Source organism: Peromyscus maniculatus, chromosome 11 (assembly GCF_049852395.1).
Source record: "Peromyscus maniculatus bairdii isolate BWxNUB_F1_BW_parent chromosome 11, HU_Pman_BW_mat_3.1, whole genome shotgun sequence".
NCBI lineage: Eukaryota > Metazoa > Chordata > Mammalia > Rodentia > Cricetidae > Peromyscus > Peromyscus maniculatus.
In genome coordinates, this window is record NC_134862.1 from 103,754,088 (window position 1) to 103,781,973 (window position 27,886).

The window sequence follows — 27,886 nt, forward strand, 5'->3', positions numbered from 1 at the left end:
ATCATAAACCACACCAGGCAGTCTCACATTACAGCCCATTTTGCTCTTTCTTTGTGAAAAGTGTGCATAGGCTATAAACAGCCCACACACAAGACACAATCATTTCACAGTGCTTTGGTTTCCCCTGTGGTAAAAAATGAAAGACCCCAGCTGCAGGATCCCTAAGCTGGCCAGTTAATGACCAACTGTGATTCAGTGAGGCTTCTGGGGTGAACAGTTGGGTAGCCTGAATAATGAAACTCACTCATAAGTGGGTACTAAGCTCTTTCATGCACTTTCTTGGATTTTAGTTAAGTAATAAGTTACTAATATTTACCAGACTATGGGTGGAATTTTAAAAGAACACCGTGCTAAGTGAGAAGAAGCCCATCACATGTTGGATGGTTCCACAAATAGGAAGTACATAGAAGAGACAGACAGAAAAATCAACCAATGGGTTTCCTGGAATGGAGAAGCTAGAGACATAGAAAGTGGAAGTGACTGCTCATGGACATGAGCTATCCTTTGGGGAAGTTCTGAAGGAAGTACTCTAAATTAATTGTGGCATTGTTTATTTTATTCACATGAATATACTAAACACTTTTGAGTCAGTGAATTTTGCGACATGAGAACTTTATACTAATAAAAATCCTGGTAGATCTTAAGAAGACTGTGCTCTAACCATCTGGCTACCTGATGGCCTCTCTTTCCCCTGGCACACTCTGCCTAGAGGACACATCCACACTGGAGAGGCTACTGTGTGTGGCCTCTGTGGGATCTGCTGTCCTCATTCTCACTCCTTGCTCTCCTGTTCTTTTTCTGTCCCATCTCCTTTCTTCCTTGCTCCCTGCCAATCACACCATGCAATGTGTACAAGGCATGGGCCTTCCTTGCCCCCAGAAGCTGAGGGGGAGAGAGAGATGATAATGATAATGAAAATTAAAAGTAGCCATAACAATACATCATTAGTATTGTTAAGTTATAGACAGCTATGATATTATTGTAATCCTCACAACAACCCTCTAAGGGAATAATCCACTGCATATACAGAATTATAGAACACACTGAGACTTAGTGAGCAAACTCACATGACTAAGAGAACCCAGCTGCCCCAGGGCAAGAATGAATCAAGCCTGCTTGCTGGTCCTCAGTATACATCCTCTGAAGCTCTGTTGACCCCAAGTTTCTGGACTGGGTTACATTATTTGTTGAACTATTCTAATAAACAAATATGGTGGGGTTCAAGACTGCAGTACCTAGGGTACCATCTGTTGGTCTGATATTTATGGCCATTTATGGAATATATCCTTGTGGTTTTCATTAAGACTCTAAGCCCATTTAAAAATCTGTTTATCATTTTTAACTCCTCTGTTAATCTTGGTCAATCCAATCCTTCTTCAGGACAAGCCAAGGGAGATAACTCTTAGTAGCTCTTTTCTTCTCACAATTTTATGCTTGCATGACAAGGTAGAATAATTAGTCAGCACACCAGTATGTGCTGAGTGTGTGTGACATGAATATGGGTGGGGTAAGTCAGTGGAGGTATGTGCTGTATATTATATATATATATGTATATATATATATATGTATGTATGAATGTATGTATGTATAGTCACAGTTGTATATTGTGAGTATGTGGTAGGGATATATATGTGTTTGTATACCATCTTGAATACATGGAGTGCATATGTGGGTGTGTCAGAAGCCTTAACATATGGTAACCTTTCTTTAGAAACACAAGCATTCTTGAATTAAGATCTGACTATGTGCTTCTAAAGCACAGAGACTGTTTCTGAGCTGGCCTTCCACTATTTATTGACACCCACTTGACTCATGGAGGGATGCTGAGGGGAGGGAGCTGGACAGCTTGGTGCTAGAGGGTCCATTGGATTTCAGTTCCACTCACTGATGACCCAGAACCCCTGATCAGTTCTACAAGGATGGACAGTTCCATTCCAGCATACTGGTTTTTGGAAAGCTTGCCCCCTTGACTCCTCTTCTTTGAACAATCCTATAATTATTCATTTATTTGATTATTATTTGAACTATACATTCCTAAGGAATCAACAAGAAAAGAAGTGCAAGCAAGGACATCCTTTTTGCATGCTCCTTTCCCCAGAACATGCCTCACAACCCATTTTCACTTTGGCCTGTGGTGTTTTCATACTCAGAACACTTTGCACCCAACCCCTTTTTATGTCTAGACTATTCCCTGAATGCTTCCTTGCTCCCAAATCCACAATTGACTCCTGACTCTCTGCACATCCCACTTCCTCTTGGAAGGCACCATAATATTTAGCAGTAAAAATATTCCCTCTGGGTCAATGAGGTAGAACCTCTGGTGTACTCACCAATTACATTTCTGCATTCTACTTCTTTAGAGGATTTAGGATTAGGGTTGCAAGATATGATGACTCAGTTGTGTAGTATATAAGAGTTTGGGCTAAGATGGAAATGGGGTTAAAATAGGCCCTCACCTATCATAGGACTTAATGTACCTAAAGAGTCACCTTTATCAAACTGTGCAAACGTATGCTGTTAGTTTTGTGGTGCTCAGTAAGCTAAGTAGCCAGGAGAATACTTAGTGAAAGATACCAAGAATACGATCTACCCCAAGCCTCTGCAGATGAAGTCTAGATCCCCTACCCTGCCTCAGAAAGTGCTGTGTCCTCTATGGTTAGTACTACCCCACTGCCACCATCTCTCTGATCAGTGTCCCCAACTAATCACTGTCATTCCACACTGACCTCCACCATTCTTCTCTGGTTACTACCACTCTCCTCTAATGACTGCCACCACCGCTCTGATTAGTGTCACCCCACTCCGACCACTGACTGCCACACCCTCTCTAATTAGCATTACCCCACTCTGACCATTTCCTCACCCACTCTGATCTCCACTCAGTACACATGCCCTCTCTAACGCTAATTTTCACCGTGTAGCATCTGCCTTTTAAGTATTCCAGTCTTTTTTCACATCTGTTGTGTCCTTCTGATTAGTTAGTATGATCCAGAAGAGAAAGCACTTGTCTGCTTCCTTTGTTTTCCATCACCCCATCTTCAGAGAATATGCCACACAGAAATCTATCAGTTCTGGTGATACTCTGGGTGACATGTCAGCTGAAGGTGCAGATGCCCAGGCTCTGTGTTCAGAGCCATATACCCAACTAGAGACCTCTCTCCCAAAAGGCCAGCTCCACCAGGTGTCTAGCAACACATGGGCACATCCACCAAGCTCTCTCCAACTCTAGACTTCATTGTGGGGAAATGTCTCTAAAATCTGAAGAAGTTCTAGAGAAACTAAGCCAGGTGACACAGAGTTTTGGACAACAGAAATAAGAAATGGCCAGTCTTCTACTAGATTAACCTCTCATATTAGCTTAGTGAAGAATGGATTTACTGCACTCTTCTCCAGAGCTGTCTTGCGGCTAGGAGAGGTTGTATGTGAGAAGGCAGCACCAGAAATATAGCCTCTTATTTAGTCCCAATACTAGCACTTGTTCCCCTTAGAGGAGTGTGTTCAATTTGTCCCAGCAAGGAATGGGGTCTCTCTCTGCCATTACAGATGTCAGTCATCACCACCACCTTTTAGCCCTCCCAGCTCCTTCTCCTGTTCCAAAATTGAGCACCCAGCAGTCACTACGTAGCAGTACTGATACTCCAGTCTCTCATGCCCACGAACAATAATGCATCACCCGTGGTGCATGGCCAGACTGAACCTGATTACACTTGGGTGGTTTAAAGTCCAGGTCTAATTAGAGTTCCAGGGAATCAAGCCATTGTATTATTAATGATTCTCTGGCAATGTTCTGATTAAAACAGTAATTTTAATAAGCACAGCTCAATGCTAAGTGCTCACTGAGCTCCTAATTACATCAGTTATGACTCCAAAATTATTTAAAATTCTGCTTTTTTTTCAACTAGACCCGGCATGCACCAAATAAAATACTCAGGTGATTTGGTGATTATTTTCCCTAATTAATTTCCTAAGTACTTTTTTAAAGGGGGGGGATCTTTTGTCTCCCATGTCTCCTAAGCTTCCTTTACTCCTTGTCATCCCCAGAGGCTTGAAAACATAGATTACAGTTCAACTAGCCATTGACAAAAGTCAGGAAAGAAGTGAGGAACACAAAGATTTTCTAATAGTCCCCACCACCAAGAGATACTGCAAAACTAACCTGTGAACACGCAGACCTGACCTGAATGAATGAACATAGGTAGCACCCAGAAGGCTCCTGACCTCCGTCAGCTCATCTCAGCCTTGCTTTCATTTTTCCAGGAGCAGGTGTCCTATTGAAAGCTAGCACTCACAGCTCCAGAAGACAGAGGCAAAAGAGGCAAGAGGCCACTCAGGATTAATTCTGAAAATCTCCAGTCACTTTAGTGGATAAAGACTGTATAAGCCATTCATTTGTTGGAAGATCCTGTAGTCTGAGAACTGGGTCTCAAAACCAGCTAAGAGTTGACACCCAAAACTTTCTTCAATATTAAGTCATTTTATTACAAAGTTAGCAGGACCCAGAAGTAACAGCTATGTCCACCTGATCCATGATCCAAGTCTGGTGAGCAATGTTATGCCCTGCTGCTACTCATTTCCTGTGGCTCTCATGGCCATATGCATTAGGAACAGCAATCGTTAGCATTATTATCTTGCCACTAAGAATGCTGTGAGATACATCTGAATGTAACTTTGTTTTACTCCCACTGTCCCTTCAGAGGGTACATCTTGGAAGAGTCATACAGATCTCATATAGGGTTGAACAGCAAGAAGCTCACCCTGGGGTAATAAGATACCCTTAACCCTAAGTCTGATCTTAAACACAATGTCTGTTCAAGGTTAAGATGACAGTTCATGACCAGAATTAAGCTGGATTGATGGGAGTTTACATTTGTCCCTATTCACACCACCTTAGGACTTGGCCTGGTGTATGTTCCCTGCCTACCTGCTATGGCTATTTTTCACACCTTACTCCTACTTCTGAGCTGCTGGTCTTGAACTCTCCAGAGAAAGGGTCAGGAGAGATCAGGGAGGTACTGCTGAGACTATCACAAAGAGCTCCATGGTCTCCAACTGGCCAGTGTCTCTGATTCCTTCATGGCTGGGAACTTGGTGATCTTAGGGGTACCCACAGCATCTATAACTTCAGTTCTTACCAAGTAGGATGATTTTCCTACAGACAACACTTCCCTCTGCCCTGATTTTCTGAAGGTTTCCTGATTTTCAGGGACTTAAAGATATAACCAAGTCAGCCTTTCTTTCCATGTGGGTGGGGAGAATAGTGACTTTACAAACTCCTCTTGTCCCTTGGTCACCTGCCTACTTGATTCCTGCCTGTTTTGTCCCAACACTCAAACCTTCCAAGGAGTCCTACTGAAGTGTTGCCAGGCATACACTCCAAGGGCTTCCTCCAAGAGCTCATACAATGTCCTCCTTTTTATTCCTTCTACCTTTTATGTTATTAATCTGTGTCAGGGGACCCTGGACAAGAAATGGAATTAAAACTGAATCCCAAGCAACTGCAAACATTCTGCCACCATGTAACTTACCTTGATGGGTGTTTTAATTTTAGTATCCAATAATATTTACAGATGTGGAAACAGAAACTCAGAGAGGGTCAGTGACTCAATCAGCATAGTTGAGCATGTAATGAGTTGAGGTTGAGCCTGATGCTTCTAACGGTGACCGTTGTCCCTTCTATGACAGCATGTGCTTCTGCTGTTGAAAACATTGTCACCTCATGGATCCTAGGGAAATTCCAGGGGATTTCAGCCAAACATGGTGGTCTCTAGCAGAGAGAGTATACTTGAGGAGCTTAAAATAAAACCTGGATTGCTGGGCACATATGACTCACTTCCCAGCAGGCACTCATATACAGCATTCTAGTATATAAAGAGCTAAAGTAGACTATAGGGAATGCCTCAGAGGAAGACAAAGGAAGCAGAGACCCAGACATACAGATGCTTCTGGACTTGTGATGGGCTCATCCTAGATTAAAGATGTACCAAATCAAAACTGCATGTAGTCCTGTGCATATTGGTTCATACCTGTAATCCCAGCACTTGAAAGATTAAGACAGGAAGATTATTATCCACAGGTTCAAGACCAGTCTGGGCTATGCAGAGAGAGAGATCCTGTTCTCTCATCTAAAGAAAGAAATGGAACGGAAAGAAAATGAAAAAAGCAAAGGAAAGGGAAGGAGAGAAAGAGGAGGCAATAGAAGAAAAAAGAAGAGGTAGAAGAAGAGGAGAACAAGCAGAGGAGGGAAGATGAGAAGGAAGAGAAGGAAGAAGATCCTAGATAAATCTACCTTAAATGTTCTCCAGATACCCACATGAGCCTGCCTTTGAGCAAAATCCATCTCACACAGAACTATCTTGTAATGAGATGTTGAATAGCTGGTGGACACACAGATGGGTGTTTTTGTAGATAGATGAGTCTTTTTAAAGAATACATTATGTATCTATATGTATACATATAGATATCACTATATATATACATATAGATATCACTATATATGTATGTATATATATATATATATATATATATATATATATATATATATATATATATATATATATATACCACTAGTAACATATTCCACTGTGAAATACCAGTTGTCCATACTCAATCACATCTAACTGGAAACTTACTTTGCTGCCCTCTCCACACTGTGAAAAGCTTTCTGTATATCACCAGTGTAGCTAAGATCAAAATTGGAAAGTGTAGCATGGTGTCTGTTGAGAGCCCCTGCCTCTGTATCATTGTGAAATTAGATCATCATCATTGTAAGTTAGGAGCCATCCGTATATAAAGATGAACATGAAAGGTGGGTGGGGAATACATTAGAGTCCTGGGAGACTAGGCTGGAGAAAAATCTGCTTCCATTTTTATTATCTGATAGGATCATCTTTCTCTGTTAAGACAGGCTAGGAACCTCAGCCTGAATTCCTTCAAACCCTAAAAGCTAATCCCAGGAATGGAACAGGGCTGGAAGATTTGTAAACAAGGATCCTCTGAGAACACATGTGTGTAACAGTAACTTCAAGTGCCAATGTCACAACAAGAAATTCAGCTTAGGCACCTAGAGGCAGAAACTGGAACGTGGCTGAGAAGTATGCCAGGACCTTTGTCAAAAAGAGCTGATTTTAGACACCCAAGTCTGCCTCTCCTTAGTCACCTACAGAGACGTTTTTTACCCTGGGTCCCTGACTAGCCTTGGAGTCCTTTCCTTGGCATGTCTGACCACTAACTTCACCTTCCTACACCAAAGGCCATAGGCAGTTTCTCCTTTAAAGGTGATTTGGGGACAAATTTAGCTTTATAGCCTCCCTTTCTCTCATCCTTTCCTAGTGACTGAAGTCCATGAATAAAGAAGGCAAGGCCAGAGCCCAGAGCCTATTAAGTGGGAAGGACCCCAACATAGATAAAGCTGAGTTCAATGTGATAAAGCTGGACTTGGACCCCATGACCAGGAGCTTCACTGGAGCCAATTCTAGGCAAGGCTTCAGTATGGAGCACAAGGAGGGGAATGGCCAGGTAAAGGGGGTGTCGCTACCTCATTACTTCATCCCTCCCACTTGCCTTTCCCCTCCCTGGTCATGAGTTGATGCTAGCCCTATATGGAACTAGGACATTGCTAATCCCAGGCATCTGGCTCCCAGGTAGAAAATCTGTTTGCATTATTTCTTGGGTACTTTTTTCCTCAATCCTTCTCATCCCGCTTCCTATCCCACCTGCTTTCCCTAACTGAATAAATCCACTGTTGTCATGGAGACAACACAGCACCAGCATTACTGATTCTCTGTAGATCCCTCCAGAATTCTAAACTAGAAAGGGCCCCACTTCTACCTCCCTATTGTTTCCAGCCAGGAGTCCTGCTGAAAAAACAGTGTGGTATTAAAAGACGCTGGGGCTTGTGCTTTGCCCTTTGCCTTTCTACTCACTCTGTTTTCCCTTACCTGTTTTCTCTTCACCCATAGGAGGCTTAGTTTAATTTTCATTTTCATTTTGATCCTAGACATGAGTTCAATGATGGGATTATATCAGGAATCAGTGGTTGGAGGGGATGCACCGTTTTCCAGGCGTGGTATTCCCCATTTAAGGTAGAGAAGCAGTTCTAGCCCAGAAAGGCCAGGTGGAATGCTCAAAGACACTGGCAACACTGCAAAGCCACGGCCTCCTGACACATGCTGCCACCTTCAAGAGGATTGCTGTTGGAGAATGAGTTGGCTGATACCACTGCTGAGCACCAACTGTGTACAAGGCCATTTGTGAAGAGATGTCACATATGTCTCAAAATTGAACTGATACTATTATCTCCATTGTGTGGAAGGAAACTAAGGCTCAAGGATGTATAAGATTCGTACCCCATAGGTAATGAGAGCAGGATCTGAACTTGAAATGAGACTGTCTTCTAACTACTTCTTAACCAGCATACATGGTGTGTTGCTCTAGAGAGAGTTCCTAGAGAAGCCAAGGCCTTCCTGGCTGCAATACCAGAGAAGGGCTCAGGGGACTTCAGAGAAGGTTAAATTGTACTGTTTGAGGCTAGAGGCTTGGTACTTGTGTTCTTTCCATCTTGACTTCTATGGGGCCTCTGCTGGAATTTATGAAAGAGGGGGAAATGTCTCTGAAAATCTCAACCAACTTTGTACTTCTCTCTGAGTGATAGATAGCTTTAATTACTCTGAATTACTCAGCCACTCTACCCTTCTCACCCAAGTCATTAAAAATAGATTTTCTCTTTGAACTGCACTCTACTTTCAGATCTAGAGATAGTCAGGAGGCTTAGGACATGGCCTCAGGTCAGCTCTGGGTCAGGAGGCTGTGTATTTCTGTATCTGTGGCCAGAGGCTTGAGACCAGTTCTGGGTTGCTGGAATTTGTACCTCCTTTTTCTTAGTGGCAATGTTCACAAGAGTTTCATAATTTACAGGATAGGCAGGGCCTTGGTGGCATTTGCTTTATGAAATTTTAAAGATATCTGGACATGATTATTGATTTGTAAAGAAAAAGATCTAGTCATGAGGATAAACAATAATGATCTCTTTTCATTAGTGGATGTTGATTGGAAGGAAAGATGGCTGCTGGGGAATTCCCAAGATCATCTGGTCTGGTAGTATTACCCCACTTTGATATGGTCATCACAAATGCCTAGAGCCACACTTCAAATCCCAGGCCAGACATAAATCAAAGCATTCTTTTAAGAGACAGATCTTTCTCAGGAGTTTCATATGGGTAGGATCTGCTCATGGCTCTTCCATTATGGTTCTGGTTATGATCAGCTTAGAAAATACCTCAGCAGTAAACCTTCTTCTTCCCCAATTTATCTCCCTCTTTAACTTATCTCATTTTGTGCTGTCTGATTTCTGATTCACCAACTAAAACATTTGTTAAGAAGCAGGAAATTGGGCTGGAGAGGTGGCTAAGAGGTTAAGAGCACAGACTGCTCTTCCAGAGGTCCTGAGTTCAATTCCCAGCAACCACAAGGTGGCTCACAACCATCTGTAATGAGATCTGGTGCCCTCTACTGGCCTGAAGGCATACATGCAGGCAAAACACTGTATACAGTATACATAATGAATAAATCTTAAGAAAAATTTTTAAAAAAAGAAGCAGGAAAGTAAGCTGAGTACTGGTGGCACACATCTTTAATCCCTGCATTTGGGAGACAGAGGCAGGCAGATCTCTGTGAGTTGGAGGCCAGCTTCATCTACAAAGCAAGTTCCAGGACAGCCAGGGCTGCTACATAAAGTACCCTGTCTCTGGAGGGTGGCAGGGGAGCAGGAAAGCAAAGGAGCAGAGAGGCATGCAGGAAGGATGTGCTGGAAGCCAGAAATGGAGCAGCCTGGAAGGAGAACCTTCCTTTAATTCTTGCTTTTGTCCTCTGTCTTTATGTGGGAGGCAGACAGAACTGGACTCAGTTTCTGCCACCTACAAGACATGTGACCCTGACAGGTTACCTGATCTCAGACTCTGTTTTCTAATGGGAAGACAAGACTAAAAGCATGTCTCTACAAGGTGAGTGTAGGGGATAAATGAGGTAACAGGCCAAGTGCCTGGCATGCAGTAGATACTAGGTCAGCAGAAGCTACTGGTATATTGTTTTTGCTGCTTTATTTCATTGTACAACCTGTGTTAACTCCTAAGCGCAGAGCAAGGTGATGTCATCCAGCAATCTGTGAGCCACCAGTGGGAGTCCCCAGTACCCCTCTTCCCTGTGGTGAGGAACAGATCCAAGGAAGAGACATATCTGTCTGGGACATCCATACCTTTACCCTACCCCTGGGTAGCTTTGGATATCCAGTACTCAATCAGCTTTGTCCCTGCACATGAAAACAGAGACATGTGGTTATTTTTGGATGGAGACATAACAGGCCAAGGAGACTGTAGTACAATGTAGGTCAAGAGTTTGGTCATAAGAGTGGCTATCCCATGTGTACCTGAGAGAATCAGGGCTAGAGGCTAGGCTGGGCCTTCCTGACCACTAGCAGTCTTTTGGTGTCTATAAGGACCTTGGTCACCATCAGGTGTAAAAGCAGGACAGATCCTTAGCTGCTAGGTATAATCTTCACTGGGCTCTTCATAGTTTTTGCAACAAATTGCAACAGTGCCAACAAGACATCAAACAAGCCTCAAAAAAAAAAAAAAAGTACGCATCAGCTAGCACCATTGAGCACCTGCTGCAGGTTGCCTCCAACCTCCTGGACCTACTCTGATTCTGCCTCAGATCTGGCCATCCTCTCTTTTCTGGAACTGACCTTTTCTAACCCATAGCAGGAGCCTATGCAGCTTGTCCCAGGGGAGTAAAAGTCCACTCAGTGTGAGACCCAGTGAAGACAGATCTTTGGAACCTTAATTTTCTGTTGGATCTAGTGTGGATCATAATATATGATAAAACCCAATGGCCTGATCTCTGGGGAGTTGTGCAGATCAAATGAGATCATCCTGTGAATGAACCCCCTTTGCGGTATTGTTATGACTGTGCTGTGGGCCTTTATCTACACAGCACCCAGGAAATCATTCTCTAATGTGTGATCGCCTGCATATCAATGACTGTCAGATAATTTCTCAAAGTCGGGGTTGGGATGGGGAAAGAGAAGAAAATGGACTCAGCTGAAATCCTGCAAACTTTGAGTAACACAATCTGTAGGGAAGGACTGCTACAAATGGCAAAAGGGAAGGAGAGGCCAGGGAGCCAGTTCTATCCGTCTCAGCTGCTGTGTGCTTTGCCCCTGGCTCTGGGGACCAGAGGGTTGTTGACTAGGCCAACTGCATGCTCCAGCCAAGCTGTCTATGACACCTCCCACGCTGTCACCTGGCTCTCAGCCATGGAGAAGGCCTGTGTTCCTTTCATTGTGTCATAGCAGGGCACACATGTGGGGACAGGTGTCCCATCTGGCAGGGGGCAAGCAAATTCCAGGGAAGCAGAGGATTAGATGCCCAGTGTCTGGGGAACAGCTTTCCCTTATCCTTTCCCTCCTCCTCTCTATCTCACTTACATGATCCCAAAGGAATCCTGCAAAACTCTGAACACTGAACTCCAGCTGCTACCCTTGCAGCAAGTGGTGAGGTACTGCTGTGGCCTCCCAGCCACTACTATGCCTTGATTTTACCTTCTAGCATCTACTTCACTGCAATGAGTCTTGGTTCCCACTGAACTATGAGCTTTAGTAGGGTAGAGAATGCACCCCTTTTGTCTCACAAAGTAGTATGACCCAAAGGCTCACTTATCGCCTCAGAGACCCGAGGATTCGGGCATCATCTATATCCTAGAGGGTTTCTACTTTCAAGTCAGGTGTTTCTCTGGAAGGTCCCTCCAGGTATCAGAACCATTTTGCTCTTTCCAGGTCTTCATACAGGAATGAGCACTAGTATTCTGTCTTTTCTGGGAATTCTTGCATCTGGAGATTTATGCATTTCTCTGTGGACAGGAACTGATCAGAGCCTCTGTCAAGTGTGAGAGTGACAGTTCTACCAAGGTCACAGAGTCATCCTGCCTCAGGAATTGTCTTCACGAACTTCAGGAACAAGGCAGATTCCAGTAGCTTTCCCCAGAGACTTGTCCCCATAGCCAATCATAATCTTAGGATGTCCCTGATGGGTGCCCAATGTACTGAGTGAAGAGAGTTGGGGTAAAGGATCCCACATGCACCTCATTGATTCATTCTTACATGGGTCTAGCCCTACTAAATAAGGTCCCGGAAGACACCAAGGATGCAGGGCCCCTGGACCATAGGAGCCAAGAACATGAGTCATCTTTAATTAAGAGTATTTCTTAAGTAAATGACTTAATAGGACAGTTATAGTCATTAGAAGTGTAATTATAAGACATAAGCTCGAACAGGAAAGAATGTGGAGTGTGAGGGTGGAACCCAGTCAGAGGCAGTTTTTGGGTGCCAGGGAGGCAGTGGGCAGGCAGAGGCAGGAGATGATGTCCTTCTATGTGAACTCTCCCATGCAACTCATCTAGGATCTCCTAAGACAACCCAGGAATCTCAGATCTCAGCACTCACTGGAGGGGCTTTGGCCTAGTTAAAATGAAATATTAAGCAAACACAGATTAAAGAATCAAGGAGTATTTCATTAAACTCTGAATCAGCCCTAGAAAAGCCCTGCCCTCCACATATCATGGCCACTCTAGGAGAAAATGCCCATTCTCCTATGGCCTGAAGCCTGGTCCCAATTGGTCCTAGCAAGTACAAGACTGCCACCTGGGGCTCCACACAGGGCTTCTTCAAACTCCCCTGGTTTGATTGAACTTGGTTATTTGAAGATTCTAGGGACTAGGACTTAAAAGAACCTGATTTCTTAAACTAGGTGTGGTAGCATGCAGAGGCAGGAGGAAAGAAATTTTAGAGCCCGCCTAAGTTACATAGCAAGACCTTCTCTGAAAACAAACAAACAAACAAACAAAACAACTAAAATAAAACATAAAATCTAATGGGGTAAGCCCATTTCTCCCTGGGCTTAAAGAGGTCCCTAGAGTTCTTTTGTTTGCATCCAGGCTCTTAAAACATTACTTCCTAGCATAGCCCAAGGGCAGTTTGGTTGGGGGCCTGGGTTTCCTGACCCCAAGACCTGCCATTTAAAGATATCCTAAGAAGCTTTAAAACTTCAGCACAGCTGCAAACCAACTGGAGAGGTGGCAGTTCTGCCTGAGTGGACCCAGACTTTGTTGTCTAACCTTAAGGTGATAACATGGTTGCAGTTCAAGGACCATGCATTGAGAACCACAGTTCCTTGGTAGCCTCCCAGCCACCTATTTATGAAAGATATTCTTTTGGCTTGTGAATAACAGGCTAAAGAGCTCAGAGATAATCTAACTCTTCCCCAGCCTTCCCAAGTGTACCAGGACCACCTTTCTAACTCATACTCTTACCACCTTGTCCTCATACAGGCTCCTAAGGGATTCTGCTTTCCTGGGTTGTGGGTCTGTCCTTCTGAAATATGTTAAAGATATTCATCCTATAAGACTCAGGCCATGACAGATTCACACAAAAACCTCCTGGCAGCACAAGTAGAAAGAAAACAAATGTGGGCCATAGACAGAAGTTGCAGGCTTGGTTGCCACTTCCCTAGTAGCTATATTTCAAACAGCAAGAAGATCTCATTTAACCTACTATATGCAAAATATTAATTTTTGAAGATGTCAGTATCAAATTTCTAGTGTGATATTTGCTTTCTTTTCTTTACTAAATCTTCAGGATCAGTATTCATTGGGTATTTATAGCACACCTCAGTTTGGACTAGTACTCTCAAATATTCAACAGCCACATGGGGCTAATGGTGATCCTATTAGACAGTCAGTATAAATACCAAAGTCTTTCTTTCCTCAGAATCCCTCAGCCTCTTTTTCTTGTTAACCCTAGAATACAGCACTTTGGTCTTACAACAGCTCATGTACAGCTTGAAGTAGTAGCTGTGTTGCAATACTGTTTGTTTTTATTCTCCTGAAATGTGTACTACCAGCCTATATGGAGCATCAGATCAACAAGTGCTAGCTAATGGAACTGAATGAAACTAAAATTACATGAAGGTAGGGACAGGGAAGGTCCACGAGCGCTTCTTTCTTTAAGGGTCTCCTTCCAGTCACTGTGACAGCTGTTCCTCTGATTTGTGCCTAGCTAGTAGATCATAAAGAATAATGCAAGTTCTCGAGCCTGCCCTCTTTCTAAGTTTCCTGTTTCACTTTACTCTGCCTTTTAAAAAAAATCCCACCAGGAGGGCCCAGGAAATAGGAAAAATAGTTGTGCTGTTGGTTTCATGTTTGGAGAAGAACAGGGTTTCACTATCTCCATGGCACTTGGCATGAAAGTGGGCTTTGTTGCTGGAGACACTGCTTTCATTCAGGGCCCCCTTTCCCAGCTGCTGAGAGCCGGGCTGTGTTTTGACAGACGGGCCGAATGCAATGCAGACAGTTGTTTTAATTTCCAGCCAGATGCAGACATCACTCACAAGGAGCCCAAAACCCAAGAAAGGGAATGGGCACTAGACTGCTGCTCTTAGACCTTTCGGAATAGACCAGAGGGGTCCAACAGACACCTACTGGGCACTGGGGTCCCAGATATCCTGAGAGATTGAGAATCATCAGGCCTGGGCTTGGGACCTATTTCTCTAGGAGGCACCTGTCAGAAAGGTGCTTCTTGTAGGTATTGCTGACTGTGGGCAAGTTTCAAGGATTATTCTTTTATAGTGATAGCTGGATGTTGTCTTTCAAATGGCAAATGTACAAGTGTCGGGCTGGATGGCTCAGTAGGCAAAGCATTCACTGTACAAGCATGAGTATCTGAGATCAGATCCCTATAATCCATGTAAAGCTGGACTTGGTGGCATGGTTTAGAATCCTGTTGCTCCTATAGCAAGATGGAAGGTGGTACCAGGAAGCATTATGCTTTTCTTATGTCAAGGCTCCTCATGCTGACACTGTAAGTCTGTTTTGGTAGTCCATGATATCATTAGCCTCTTTAATTGTTACATCACCCTCTTAGTTCACACAGGGATGATTTAGAATCAACCCAAACCCTCAGGTATATTATGCTTAAGGTTTTTAAAGCAATAATTAATTCCCAACCTACATTTAAAGTATCTACTTTTTAAGACAGATTTCCAGATTTTATGCTTACCTTCCCTACATTTTATTTCCTTATTGAAGAGGTTTGATTTTAAAGCTGAGCATGTCACTCAGTTGTATTGTTATGGATGCACTAAGGGTGAATGAATGAGAAAAGATGCCTGCAAGTTCAAGTTAGAATGAACTTTTCCATGACTGCTTTTGCCCATGATAATCCTTCAGCTTGGAAAGTCTTTTGGGTCTCTCCACCTAATGATTCCTCTCTTCATCATCCTTTTCTTTCTTCTCTCCTTCCTTCTTCTCCTATTATTCCTATTATTTTTATAAGACTGAGTCTTACTTTGTAACCTAGGCTGGCCTGGAATTCACTAGGTAGCCCAGGCTAGGTATCTTATAGATAATGCTCCTACCTCAGCTCATACTCAATACTCCAAGTGCTAGAATTCCAGACATGTGTCAGCATGCCCAGCTGGATACATTCTTATCCTTGAAGACTCGCCTATAACCTCTGTCTCCATCTTCCTGACAAATTAGCCTGGATGCCCCTACATCTGAGCTCCCAAGGCACTAGGTGTTCACACCAATCCTGACTCCAGTGCTGAGCAACATACAAAGTAAATATCAGTTGGGGACTGCCAATTCCAGTGGACTGTTGGGCTTTGCTCTGGGTGAATCTGTGCCATTTGCAGTGGATTCTCTGTTGCTGAACATCAAGGCCACCACAGAGCTGACATTCAATAAGCTTTCACTGAGTTTACCACGTTAGGATCCATTCAGACCCTCTGGGAAGGATTTTGTAAACATGTTCCCCTCACATCATTGTCTCCTGCCAGTGGCAAAATGTTCATTTTATCATTGGACAAGTGTCATGTGTTCACCTGGGCTCACACTTCTAGCAGGTGGTTGTCCTATATGGCACAGTAAATAAGCTTGTATTTCCAACCCAGCATGCATTTTTGCAACTCAGAAGCCTCTTACCTAGCCAACAACAGACACCTAAGATTTGTTAAATGGAAAACTCAGTCATCTAGCCCTTTTGCCTGGCCTCTATTGTCCCATGTGCTGGGCAGGTGCAGGAGAGTGGTGTCCACACACACACACAGCTCAGGCCCTTGCCAAGCCCCTCCAGAAAACCAGGAGGGGTTTCAAAAGCTGTGCTTTACGGGGGTTGGGGGGTGGCAGGGCAAATTCCCACTAGTCAGGCAAAGCAGAATCAAACAGGCAGCGCTTCTCTGTGGAGGTTCCCATTAAGCCAGACTTCTCAAAGAATGGGAGATTTACTAGAGAAACTGAATGCAGACTTCAGAGAATGAGATAATTGGATCCAGGTGGTACACTTGGTTAGCTATAAAGTGCTAGTGCCATGCTATGAATATTATTTGATGGGAAAAGTTTCTCCCCCCACCCCATGTGTGCTGTGCAGGAAGGATGTCTCAGCCCAAGCCCAGCTGAAAGCTCTTCAGAGATGAGTTTGTGCCACTCAATAGCCTTTCAGCAGAGTTAACCATTTTTAACACTTGCCAGGGACTTGCTGGGCTCTCAAAAAGACACTGGTGGAAAGAAGGAACAGGCTAGAGGATTTCCTTTCTACCTTTGGTAAACTAAAGGAGTCCTGAGCTACCATTCAGACACTTTCTGTTTAGGATTACCCTCTTCAGACTCAACCCAAAATGAGATGGGAACACCTTAGGGGGCATGGATAAAGGAGAGTTTTGAAACACACCTTCAATTTGTCACAACCTGACCTTCCTCTCTCTGCCAGGTCACCCGGGTCCCTGTTGAATCATGTGAACAGTACACAACTTGTGGAGAGTGTCTAAGCTCAGGGGATCCTCACTGTGGCTGGTGTGCCCTGCACAACATGTAAGTTTGTGGTATTCCAGAGGTGGTCCCAGGATGCAGAAGACTGGGAGGTTTCCTGGTATGATGGACTGGACAGTAGAGGAATTTCCCTCTTTTGAACAGTAGCGATTATAAATGAGACACAATGTGGAAGACAGGAAGAGGCCACACAGTTTGCTTCCTGAATTCAGTCCTTTGCTCATCTTCTCAGCTACTTTGAAAACACATGATTATGTTCTCATGTCATTGTGAGAAATCACAGGGCAGCTGTAGAATCCCTAAATTTTCCAAAAGCCTCTTGCAGTGGCTGGACAAGAAGCTAGGATAGGGCATAAAGACCAGATGGTAAAGCAAAGAACTTGGAATTTGCACTCCAGCTAGCTGCTGTGTGACCCTAGGTGAGTGCCTGGACAACTCCAGGTCTATGTTTCTCCTTTGCTAAACAAGGAAAGTGCCTATTTCACAGGTGAATAGCAAAGCCTAAATGAAATAATAAGTGCTTTGGAAATAAAGAAAAGGCAACACAAATCAAAATAATTATTAAGGACTCTGTACCCTTAGGAGGACCCTTCTGGCCTCATTATTTCATGATTCCAAGAAATCTGCATTGCATCCAACTGGCCTCATATCCCTATTCAGATACATCCCCACCATTGAACAACAGCTCAATAGAAATGCAAAATCACACTTAAACTTCCTAATTCGAAGAGCCCAGAGGAAGAGAAAAGGGTGAAAGCCCTAAAGCAGGGGCCTGGCTAGGGATTCTGTTGCCCAATAGTGTTGGAAACTCCATGGCGCCACGCCAGCTACCAAAGCGTCTCTATGAAATGTGCTGGGTTTGGGGTGGAGGCGGAGGCAGAGGGCCAGAGTTCAGGGTCCTGCACAATAGCTCTTGGCTTTCAGCCTCTGCAGCAGGTGTTGGGAGGGCTCTGGAGGGAGGGAAGGGAGGCTTCACAGATGCAAAATCTGGACTGGATTTAAGCCCACTGACAAAGGATTGAGTCCCTGCTTGGGTTTTTGGAAGCATGAGACTTCTCAAAAAGTTTTACACAAGCAACCTCAACAAAACCTGGACAGTATGTTTTCATGTAAGTCAGACAGGTGGTCAAGATGCCAGAGCTAGCCACTCTGCTGAGGAATGGAAAAGCCAATGAATTTGTCTGCCTTCAGTGAGGCTGACCCAACAATCTGCAGGCTCTTTCTCTGAGGAATTTGACAGCTCACTCACAGCTCTGTGAGAAGGTCCCAGGCTTTAAGCCCTCTCACTCTGCAGTAGTCACTTTTTACCTGTGCCATCTGCCTCCTTCCCCATCCTCCCTCCCTGCCTCATCCTCCAGGCTTCAGTGCCTGTTACACTTTGCATATACAGAAAGAACACAATAGAATTACAGATTGGGGTTATTATTTATTCACAGCAAGAGCACTGTTTTCACCAACTTCTCTCTGCAACTATGGATGGATCAATAATGAACCCATCTCTCAGTTACCCTAGAAAACCTCATCTTCCTTTTGGTCCAGGCCAGCTGTGTCTTCTAGAATGACTGAGTCCCATCAAGATAGCTTCAATTTCCTCTGCCCACTGAATTCCTCATTTGTCTTCAGAGAATCTTCCCCACCTACCTGGGTTCACACCTGTAACGAGAGCCTCAATGGTATATATATATATATATATATATATATATATATATATATATATATATATATATATATATATATATATAAAGGTGTTCTATGGGGAAAACAGACTCACTGATACAGGATAAGGTAAATCCAGTTGCAAAGTCCTTGGAAAGCTGGGGACCGATCATAGGCTGCTTCATGCCACCTGATCAGGTCTTAACCGCCCAAGAGAGCTCGACCCCCTTTCTCCTCCTTTTTAAGTGGCAGATAAGAAGCACTGCCTCTACCAAGGTCATGGGCGAAGTGAATTCCCACTACACGCACCTTCTAGCCATTCTACCTACCAAGTTTGCATGGGGACAGGAGCTGCACCTTTCATATTCAGGTTTCTCATTACCTGACATTGTCATCTTCAGCAGACCCTCTTGACTTTCCTTCCACCTACCCTCCCATACTGCCCAGCTAGCAGGGCAGTGAGGACCCACAACTTCAGCCCCAGGCCTTAAAGCCAGCTCTTCTAAAGAAGTAGAGAATTGATGCAATGGTCTGATGACTGAGAGCCTCTGGGTCCTAGGGGAACTGAAACCTTCCTGTCTCTTCTGTGTGACTTGCCCCTGCAAGTGTGTTATTGTCTCCCAGACTATTATATCTCTGTTAGGGTTGTAGCCACAAATAATATGATTAAAAAAAGAAAAGATAAAAAGAACCATTTCAGTGAGTCAATGAGATAAAGGCTCTAGTCAACAGCCTACTTTAAAGCTATTGTAAGGATTCACTTAAACCTCCATAATTCTTTCCTTTGACAGCACTCATATTTGGATCCATTATGTACTTGGAGAGGAAGAAGGGAGGAGCTTGGGGAGTCAGGGTAGGAATTACTGCTTGATTGTGGATTACAGTAGTCCTATGTCCTGTTTGGTTATTTGGTTTGGAGCTGCACCAGCACTGAACCTGATCCATAAAACACAGCATGAGGTAGCCCCAAGCTTCACATTACTTACCTGCCAGCATGGAATGAGGAGCCTGGAGCCAAAGATGAAGATGTCAGGAGAAATGGCCACATGGGCTTTCTGACAGAGGCAGCCCTGGACACATGCTTTGTCTGTCTCTTTGACTTAAGGTATTATTTCATGACACAAACATTTATTTAAAATATACCTTGTGACAGAATATTTTGTTGAATAAAACATGGTATCTTCCTTTAAAGAGCCATTAATCCAGCCAAAGATCACATGGGTCCTATCTCACAGCTAAGACCCTCTCCTGCTTACTAACACCTTGGAGGTGTGTGATAATGTTATTAATCATTATTATTAATATCAATATCACAAGGGCTAGCACAGGGATACATCCACTAAATGCCAGGCTGCATTCTGAGTACTAATTCACTTTAACCTTAGAATAGCCTTACAAGATAGGGTATTATCATCATCCTTGCTATTTTAAGGTTTAGGAAACAGAAGAGAAAGATTAAGTAACTTGTCCAGTGGGATCCAGCTATCAGGTAACAGGCCTGATATTAGAGCCTAACATTCTAGCTGCAGAGTTCATATTCACAGCCCTGCTTCTCAAGTACCCCAAACTTCTTACTTACTTACTTACTTACTTACTTACTTACTTACTTACTTACTTACTTACTTACTTGAGCATCTCCCTAGTACTAGCATGGTGTTCTTTATACCTAACCACCACCTAGGTTGGAAATTATCCTTGATATATCTTTAGCTTTATGTAATAGTGGACACCTGAGAATACAATGAAAATCATCACAAAGCAATAGGCTACAGTGCTGGGGCAGCAAATCTCTATTACCCAGGGACAGTGGCACCATTACCTCTTATGAATCTGTGTTCATATAGGTGCTCCCGAAGGGACAAATGCCAACGGGCCTGGGAAGCAAATCGGTTCGCTGCCAGTATCAGCCAGTGCATGAGCCTTGAGGTGCACCCCAGCAGCATCTCTGTGTCAGATCACAGCCGGCTGGTGAGTATGCAGCAGGGAGGATGGGGACACAGAGCACACTTCTTTAATACCTGCACATATTAATCAGAATTTCAGTGCTTAAAAAATAATAATTAAAAAAAACCCTATGGTACAATACCTAACAACACATTCTTAGGACATAGTATGATTTTAGTCTTCTGTTTGTTAATTATTCAAGAAAGCCTTAGCTTGCCATTGTGTTTGGTGGGCAGGAGAGAGATTAAAGAAAGACTGAGACTTGTTCAAAGTGTATGCTTAAAGAGAATATTAAACAAAGTAAAAATAGCCCTCAGCCACCTGTCAAGATACAACCCAAAATATTCTGTGTCCTTAGGCCCTGACTGAAATTTCATTGTGAAGGTTTTATGAGCATTCATGAATGTTAATTAGTTAATGAACCTTCCATAGTTTCAGTTCATTCATACCCACCAGGAGGTTTGGGCTCCAGTGATGCTAATGAAACAATCAGGGAGGTTGTGCCTATTGTGGAAGTAGAGGACAAACTCATTGAAAAGTGGCCAGAATTCAGAACATTTTCCAAATTCTGAAAGTCTAGTGTTTTTTTTTTTTTGTTTGTTTTGTTTTGTTTTTTGTTTTGTTTTATCACTAAAATGAGGCTCTGCAAATTTAGCCAGGCCAGAGACTGCTGTTCTAGATGGAGTTCTTAGGTGGCATACATTATTTAGCCATCAGTGACCCTTCTTTGATCCCCTGTGCATCTTGTGAGCCTCCTGCCTCACACCATGGCACTGCTGGAAAGTAGAAAGCACAGAGGGAATAGAGGAGCAGAAGCTCTGGAGAATACAGCTTCCAAATAAATGGGTGAGTGGTAGCTGGGGAAAGGATCTGCTGTCTTCCACCATCCTGATGAAGCTTACAAGGAGCACAAACTAAGGCCTGGATTAAGTCTCAAGCTTATGACTCACTTGCATATGTGCTTTGCAATTAATTTCCATATCAGATAGAGCAGGGTCTAAGATGCATATTAGTACAAATCCCCTTACTTCCTTAAACACCAAGTGCTTTCTGATGCTAGACAAGATTGAAGATTAACAGTAACAATCTTTATGAAAACCATTGACCCCACACACCACACAAACATTTGTTATTCTAATTGCTCAGCATCAAAAATGAAAGATCACTAGACCAATGCCCTTCTCTTATAGACAAAGTCAAGGAGATCCCTGAGCAATTGGTCCTGGCAGGGAACCTTGCCTGGGGCCTGGTTCTCCTGAGCTCTTGCTTTCCCCACAGCTCAGCTTGGTTGTGAATGATGCCCCCAACCTCTCTGAGGGTATCGCCTGTGCCTTTGGGAACTTGACTGAGGTGGAGGGACAGGTGTCTGGGAGCCAAGTCATCTGCATCTCACCTGGGCCCAAGGATGTCCCTGTTATCCCTCTGGATCAAGGTAAGGATTATATGCAAAAAGAGCCATTGGTGTCATGGTAAACATAGGAGTCACAAATACAGACATGAAGCTACCTGACCAGTCTTCACATACAAGATGTTAATATTGGCTTACATAACTGTTTGAGTTTGAAATCACTGTGGTATGCCCTAAGTGAGATTCAAGGAGGAAAATGTTCATTCCTCCTGGGCTGAGAATGTATAATGTGCACTGTGCCCACTTCCTGTCCCTTCTAGGAACAGGTGAGATTCAGGCAATAGATTACTTTGAGCTCTCTCCACCAAACTTGGCTTAAGGATTCTGCTAATATTCTGAAATTCTTTCAGTAATTGAGTATGCCTAACCAAGCCAAGGAACTCATGGAATCTGTTACTGAGGGATAGTCTGGGAGGGATTTTCAGAGGCAAAGCATGTTCAGCAGCCTTTCTATCTATATTTCTGGGAGGCTCTATGACATGGTCTTCCCCTCAGGGTGTTCACTGGACCCCAGGTTCACACTCTGTCCTCTCTTGCAGACTGGTTTGGCCTAGAGCTGCAGCTGAGATCCAAGGAGACAGGAAAGATCTTTGTCAGCACCGAGTTCAAGTTCTATAACTGCAGTGCCCACCAACTGTAAGCATGCCTCAGAAGGATCCTTGCCTGGGTCTGGATATGAGTATAGGGTTCCACTTCCTCCTGCTAGAGCAAGACTTGTGCAGTAGTCACATTAAAGTCTCTCTGGGGGAGGGGGAGTAGTACATGCTCATTTGAATGGCAGTCTCACTCACCACAGCTCCTTATCTCATTCCTTTGGCCTCACCTCAGTACACTCTACCTCCAGTTCTAAAGCTAGAATGGCAAGAGAAGGGTCCTGACCTAGGAGCTGTAAGAAGAGGTCTTCACTTCAGCCAATTGGCAGTGGCTTTGAAGGCAGGGACTGACAGTGAGTGTGGAGGAGTCCAATATCCGCACAAAGGAGGACAGACATAAGGACAGCAACCTCTCTCAGCATCCAATGAGAGGGCCTGAGCTGGAAGATGCAAAAGAGGCTTTAACTTCAGTGTGCAACATATTCCTCCTCAATATATATTATGAGTAAGACAGACAAGAGGAACAAGAGGTAGAAATGGCCAGATGCAACAAAGGCAGGGCAAGGAGACTAAAGCAGAACTGGGTAAAAATGATCACTACCCACTATATCCCAATCCCAGATAAACCTGCTTGGGAATTGCAGGCTTCTTGGAGGGAGGACCTGTCAACCTTCATAATCTAAAGCAGTGGTAACAGAATCTATTGTTTGTGAGAGTACCTGTATTACCACGGCAATCCAGTGTGATGTCACCACATTCAGTGATAGATTTCTATGGCAAGGAAGATATTGGCACAGGCAGCAAGTTTTAGCAGAAAAAAAGCAGGCCTCCTAAACAGCTAAGATTCTATTTTATTGCTCAACATTGTTTTATCCTTCTCTACTCCTGGAATTTGATTAAAAGTCTGAGTATCAAGTTCAGTTCCCTCTTTTTAATATGGTAAGCTGAGGCCCACAGATAATAAGTGCTACAATGACTGACAAAATCAGCCAGTGGAAGAGCCTAGTGGGGTCCAACAAACACCATTTCTTTCACCCTGGTTGATATTCACTATTTACTTGTTGAATCATACGATAGTATCAAGAATCTATCATTGATGCAGTACATGAAATAGCATTGACTCAAACTCAGAAACAAGGTGATTTTAGACATGACTGGACTTGGGGTGTGCATGACTAGAAAACAATCCTTTCTGGGGTATATATGGGCCAAATCACCTCACACACCTCATACCTTACACTAGTCTGAGACCCCTGGATGGAAGCCCCTACCACCCAGACTTAATAAGAACCCCACCAGGTGGCGCCAGATTGCAGACCTATTTCTGTTCTTAACAGCTTGGTACAGTTCTGAAAAGCAGAACTGTACTAAGTTGTTATATATAGAAGCTGAGGAGGAGGAAGGCCAGAACTCTCAGTATGTTTCCATTAGAGTGGTTTGCACATACACAGAGCCTCCAGGTGAACCCAAAGAGGAGGAAGTGCTCTCTGTGGAAAGAACATTTATCCCATAGGCATAGGCTATTGCTCCATGCCAGGACCACTAGAGATATGGAGCAAATGCAATACTGTAACTTTCCCAAGCTCAATAACATAGGTGATGTGAACCAAATTACTAATACTCTAATGTTATTCAAGAGGTTAAAATAATAGGTGATTTAACTTCTTCAAAATTATAATCACATTTAACATGATTCTTTCCAAAACCATTTCCTATTTATTATCTCACTTGACACCAAACAGTCCTGTGGACCACACAGGAATGTTTTTTACAGACAGATGAAAAAAATTTAATGTACAATGCAAGTGACTTACTCAAACTGACATCGGTGTTGGCAGCAGGAGCAAGACTATAATCAGATCTGCCTAATTTCTTCCTCTGCACTCTTATAGCTACCCTGACTGATAAGCAATGGTGTGATGGCATTAACTATCAGCAATCAAATTTTTAAAAATATAATGCATAGCATTTACCAATTTCTATAATTTAAATACTTCCACCATAGCCAATTTCAGCCCATCAGACTGAAAATCTAGCTTGCAAAATTCCTAGAAATATAAACTAGCACACCTACTGCTACTGTTTTACAGGTTAAATAATTCTCACTGGCCGGGCGGTGGTGGCGCACGCCTTTAATCCCAGCACTCGGGAGGCAGAGGCAGGCGGATCTCTGTGAGTTCGAGGCCAGCCTGGTCTCCAAAGCGAGTTCCAGGAAAGGCGCAAAGCTACACAGAGAAACCCTGTCTCGAAAAACCAAAAAAAAAAAAAAAAAAATTCTCACTGAAGTCCCAGTTCATTCCCAATTGCCTGGCCCCATGAACATCTCAGATGCAGAATCTACAATTCTCAGTATTATAATATGCTCCACTAGTTTACCCTCCCAAGAGTGAGATGAGGATGTAAGGATAACAGCCTTCTTTCATGACAGGCCTGCATGACCCTCTTACTGTCTCTTCCTTGCAGGTGCCTGTCCTGTGTCAACAGCGCCTTCCGCTGCCATTGGTGCAAGTACCGAAACCTCTGCACACACGACCCCACCACCTGTTCCTTCCAGGAAGGCAGGATCAATGTTTCAGAGGTAAGAAGGTTATCTGTGGCATGACAACAATCCCAGACAACCAGCCCCTTTGCACTGCAGATGGTCTGTCCAGTGGTTTAACCATCTTTTGTCCTGGCCTATCTTGGTCACCTTATCAGAGATTCTTCATGTTATAAATAAATGATATTATGAAGCTCAAGAAAGTAGCAACCAATGGCCCCCCAATGCTAAGACTACATTCAAGAGTGTAAAGGTGACTGCCAGTTGAAACTAAAAGCTCAGAGGAAGCATACCCAACAAACAGACTCCATGCTCCGAGAGAGTGTAATGAATGCTGTCTATTCTTTGAGCCTAGCCCTTTGCTTGGCTGTAGACTTACTGTGCTTCAATAGAACATTCACTCTCAACCATCTTTTCATGCCAACTTTTCTTCCAACTCTAAAATTCAATGATTCTTTGACTCTGATGTATTACTGGGTGGGTGGCCTTGGAGACAGAGAAATCCAACGGGTAAAAAGCACCAAGCATTGCCAAAAGTCCTATTATATTATCTAGTTGAAGTGCCTTCCCTAAAGTCTGACCAGCCTTTGTCATTGACACAGTGAAATATCATGTTGTTCACCTTTACTCTGAATATTCCACTTAGTAATTATTCACTAAGGTTAGTTCTCTCACATTTCCCCAATATGCCTCAGCTCCATGAAGCTGCTTCTTCGATTTCCCTTTTGTCTAGTGTTTTTCATGCCCAAGGGTAGCCAATTAGGACTAGACAATTAAGACCTTGTATAATCACAGAGAGGGGGGGAGAGAGGAGAGAGAGAGAGAGAGAGAGAGAGAGAGAGAGAGAGAGAGAGAGAGAGAGAGAGAGAGAGAGAGAGAGAGAGAATGAGAATTCCCCCTTTTCAGTATTTTGGAAAAACTTGCAAATATTAAAGAGTGACCATGGAGTTTTCATATACTGCTGAGAGTGAAAGTGAATGTTCTATTGAAGCACAGTAAGTCTACAGTCAAGCAAAGGGCTAGTATCTAGTTTTCTAGATATATCTCCCTCCTGCTGGAATGCTATACTGATCTTAATGGACACTGGTTATTAATTCAGGCTTGGGATTCTGTGGCAGTTTGAAACTAGTCTTCTTTCTGGTAGTGGGACAGAGGTTAACACAGCCTAGGGGCCAATGAAAGAATTGCATGGGAAGCAAGCCACTACAGAAGAGCCAAGATCTAGACAGTGGAAGTTTAGCATTTTCTGTCTTAGAAATGGACCTTCACCATGGCTATTAAAGTTCTGAAGTTCCTTCATAAACTGGAAGAGAAAACTGGGAACCCAGGGAGATGATACAGATGGTACAGATCAGGACAAGAGCAACTCTGTATCAGTGGAGGCCACCCTAGCAGGCAGATAGAAATCCAGAGCCAAGCCTGAGTGACCTACAGCTGGAGCAAGGGCAAGCAGATTGTCACAGGGAGCAAGACAAATAAACTATGGTGGAGAGACCTGAGGGCTGAGCCCCAGAGGGCTAATTGGAAGCAGGCCCAGCCCCCTTCACCACAAGGAACCACTGAAGCATGGCTGCTGCTGGGCAGCAAGTGAGAGATTTGAAAGTCCCAGAGAGCTGGCTAGAGAGAAGCCACTGCCTCCCTGTTAGTGATCACCAAAAGATCTTGGGGGCAAACCCCAGTCTACTTTTCTCTCTTTGGTGTCTGTGCCTTGGGTTGGAAAGCAGCATTGTTCTTGTCCCCTTTATCTCCCCATCAGATTGTGTAGGGAGCTGCTCTCTTGTCCTCATGCATGCTGGCTATGGTACAGCACCAGGACTGAATGGAGGCTGTGAGGGAAGCCCAGAATCCATCCTGCTGGCTTGACTCAGCAAAGGAAGTGGAGGGCAGTTTCCCCACACAGTGGCTTAGGGCCGCTTTCTCAAAGTCCTAAAATACAACTGAATCTTTTTACAACACATTCCTTCCTGGTCAGTGGCTTCCAGGCTTAGCTTTTTTTTTCTGTTCAAACCTCTGCTTTAGGGGACCCTATTCCCCAAAGTTTAAAGAATAACAAAAGTGTGTGTGTCCAGCTTGGGTCAAGTTTTTTTAGGGATTGTAAATCCTTATATATCATTTGGGGATTACTGGAATATCTTTTTTTTTCCAATTCCATCAAGCTCCTCCTCCAACTTTGAATCAAAATTTCATGCCTGTATACTTGCAGAAGCAATGTATCACTGATTAGCACTGCCAATTAGCACCACCGATTAGCAGCACTGCAACGGTCACGCCTCATGTGTTCATAGTTCTGCACCTGTGGCACAGTTCTCAGTGTGCCTTCCCAGGACTGTGCCATCAGCATCACCTGCAAACTTGCTAGAAATTCAAATTCTTGGGTGCAATCCCAGATGAAGCTGAAGATTGAGAACCATTGACAGATGGCATTTCAGTTGATTCTCTAAGCTGAATGCATTTTCATATAACTCTTATTTGACATCTGTAGTAACCAGAATGCCAACAATTTAGGGGTATTGCCCAAGGCTGTGGAGAATTCAGCATCCAGAAAAAACTGACTAATTTGCTCTCTCAGAAAATTGGGGCCTGTGAGCATGTTGGTCTCCATGGCCACAGTTATGGTTGCAGGCATGACTTTGATCTGACCCCTTGCTGTTGGTTATGAGGGTTCAGTTGTGGCTGGACCAACACAAATCTATCTCCACACATGGAAGTACTTCCCATGGAAGGGTCAGAAGGGCCAGTTTTCAGAAGCTTCTGGGCCAATATGCTTGGGCCTGACAAGGAAGAACTGATAAGCTGAGCCACAGCACATGCAAGTCTGAAACAGGAATACAGTAGCTTACATCTATTGGGTATTTTTCATGTATGCATGCCAAC

The 27,886-nt window shown here is 43.7% G+C and overlaps 1 protein-coding gene and 1 long non-coding RNA gene across 5 annotated transcripts in view; one reads left to right on the plus strand and one right to left on the minus strand.

Annotated features, from left to right (window-relative positions):
- The window catches only part of Plxna2 (plexin A2), a 198,767-nt gene that overhangs the window by 113,344 nt on the left and 57,537 nt on the right, over positions 1-27,886 (plus strand). For all 4 annotated transcript variants that reach the window (XM_076548301.1, XM_006986754.4, XM_076548303.1 and 1 more), the window contains 5 exons: positions 16,814-16,914; positions 20,373-20,496; positions 21,751-21,904; positions 22,420-22,516; positions 24,937-25,051. In XM_076548301.1, the coding sequence (XP_076404416.1) occupies positions 16,814-16,914; positions 20,373-20,496; positions 21,751-21,904; positions 22,420-22,516; positions 24,937-25,051 (591 nt within the window). The remainder of the gene's footprint in view (positions 1-16,813; positions 16,915-20,372; positions 20,497-21,750; positions 21,905-22,419; positions 22,517-24,936; positions 25,052-27,886) is intronic.
- LOC143266741 (uncharacterized) lies at positions 18,279-23,161 on the minus strand. The gene is made up of 4 exons (XR_006062253.2): positions 23,101-23,161; positions 22,760-22,913; positions 20,348-20,546; positions 18,279-18,525 (listed from the first exon to the last, which is right to left on the minus strand). It is a non-coding gene; the product is annotated as an uncharacterized LOC143266741 (long non-coding RNA).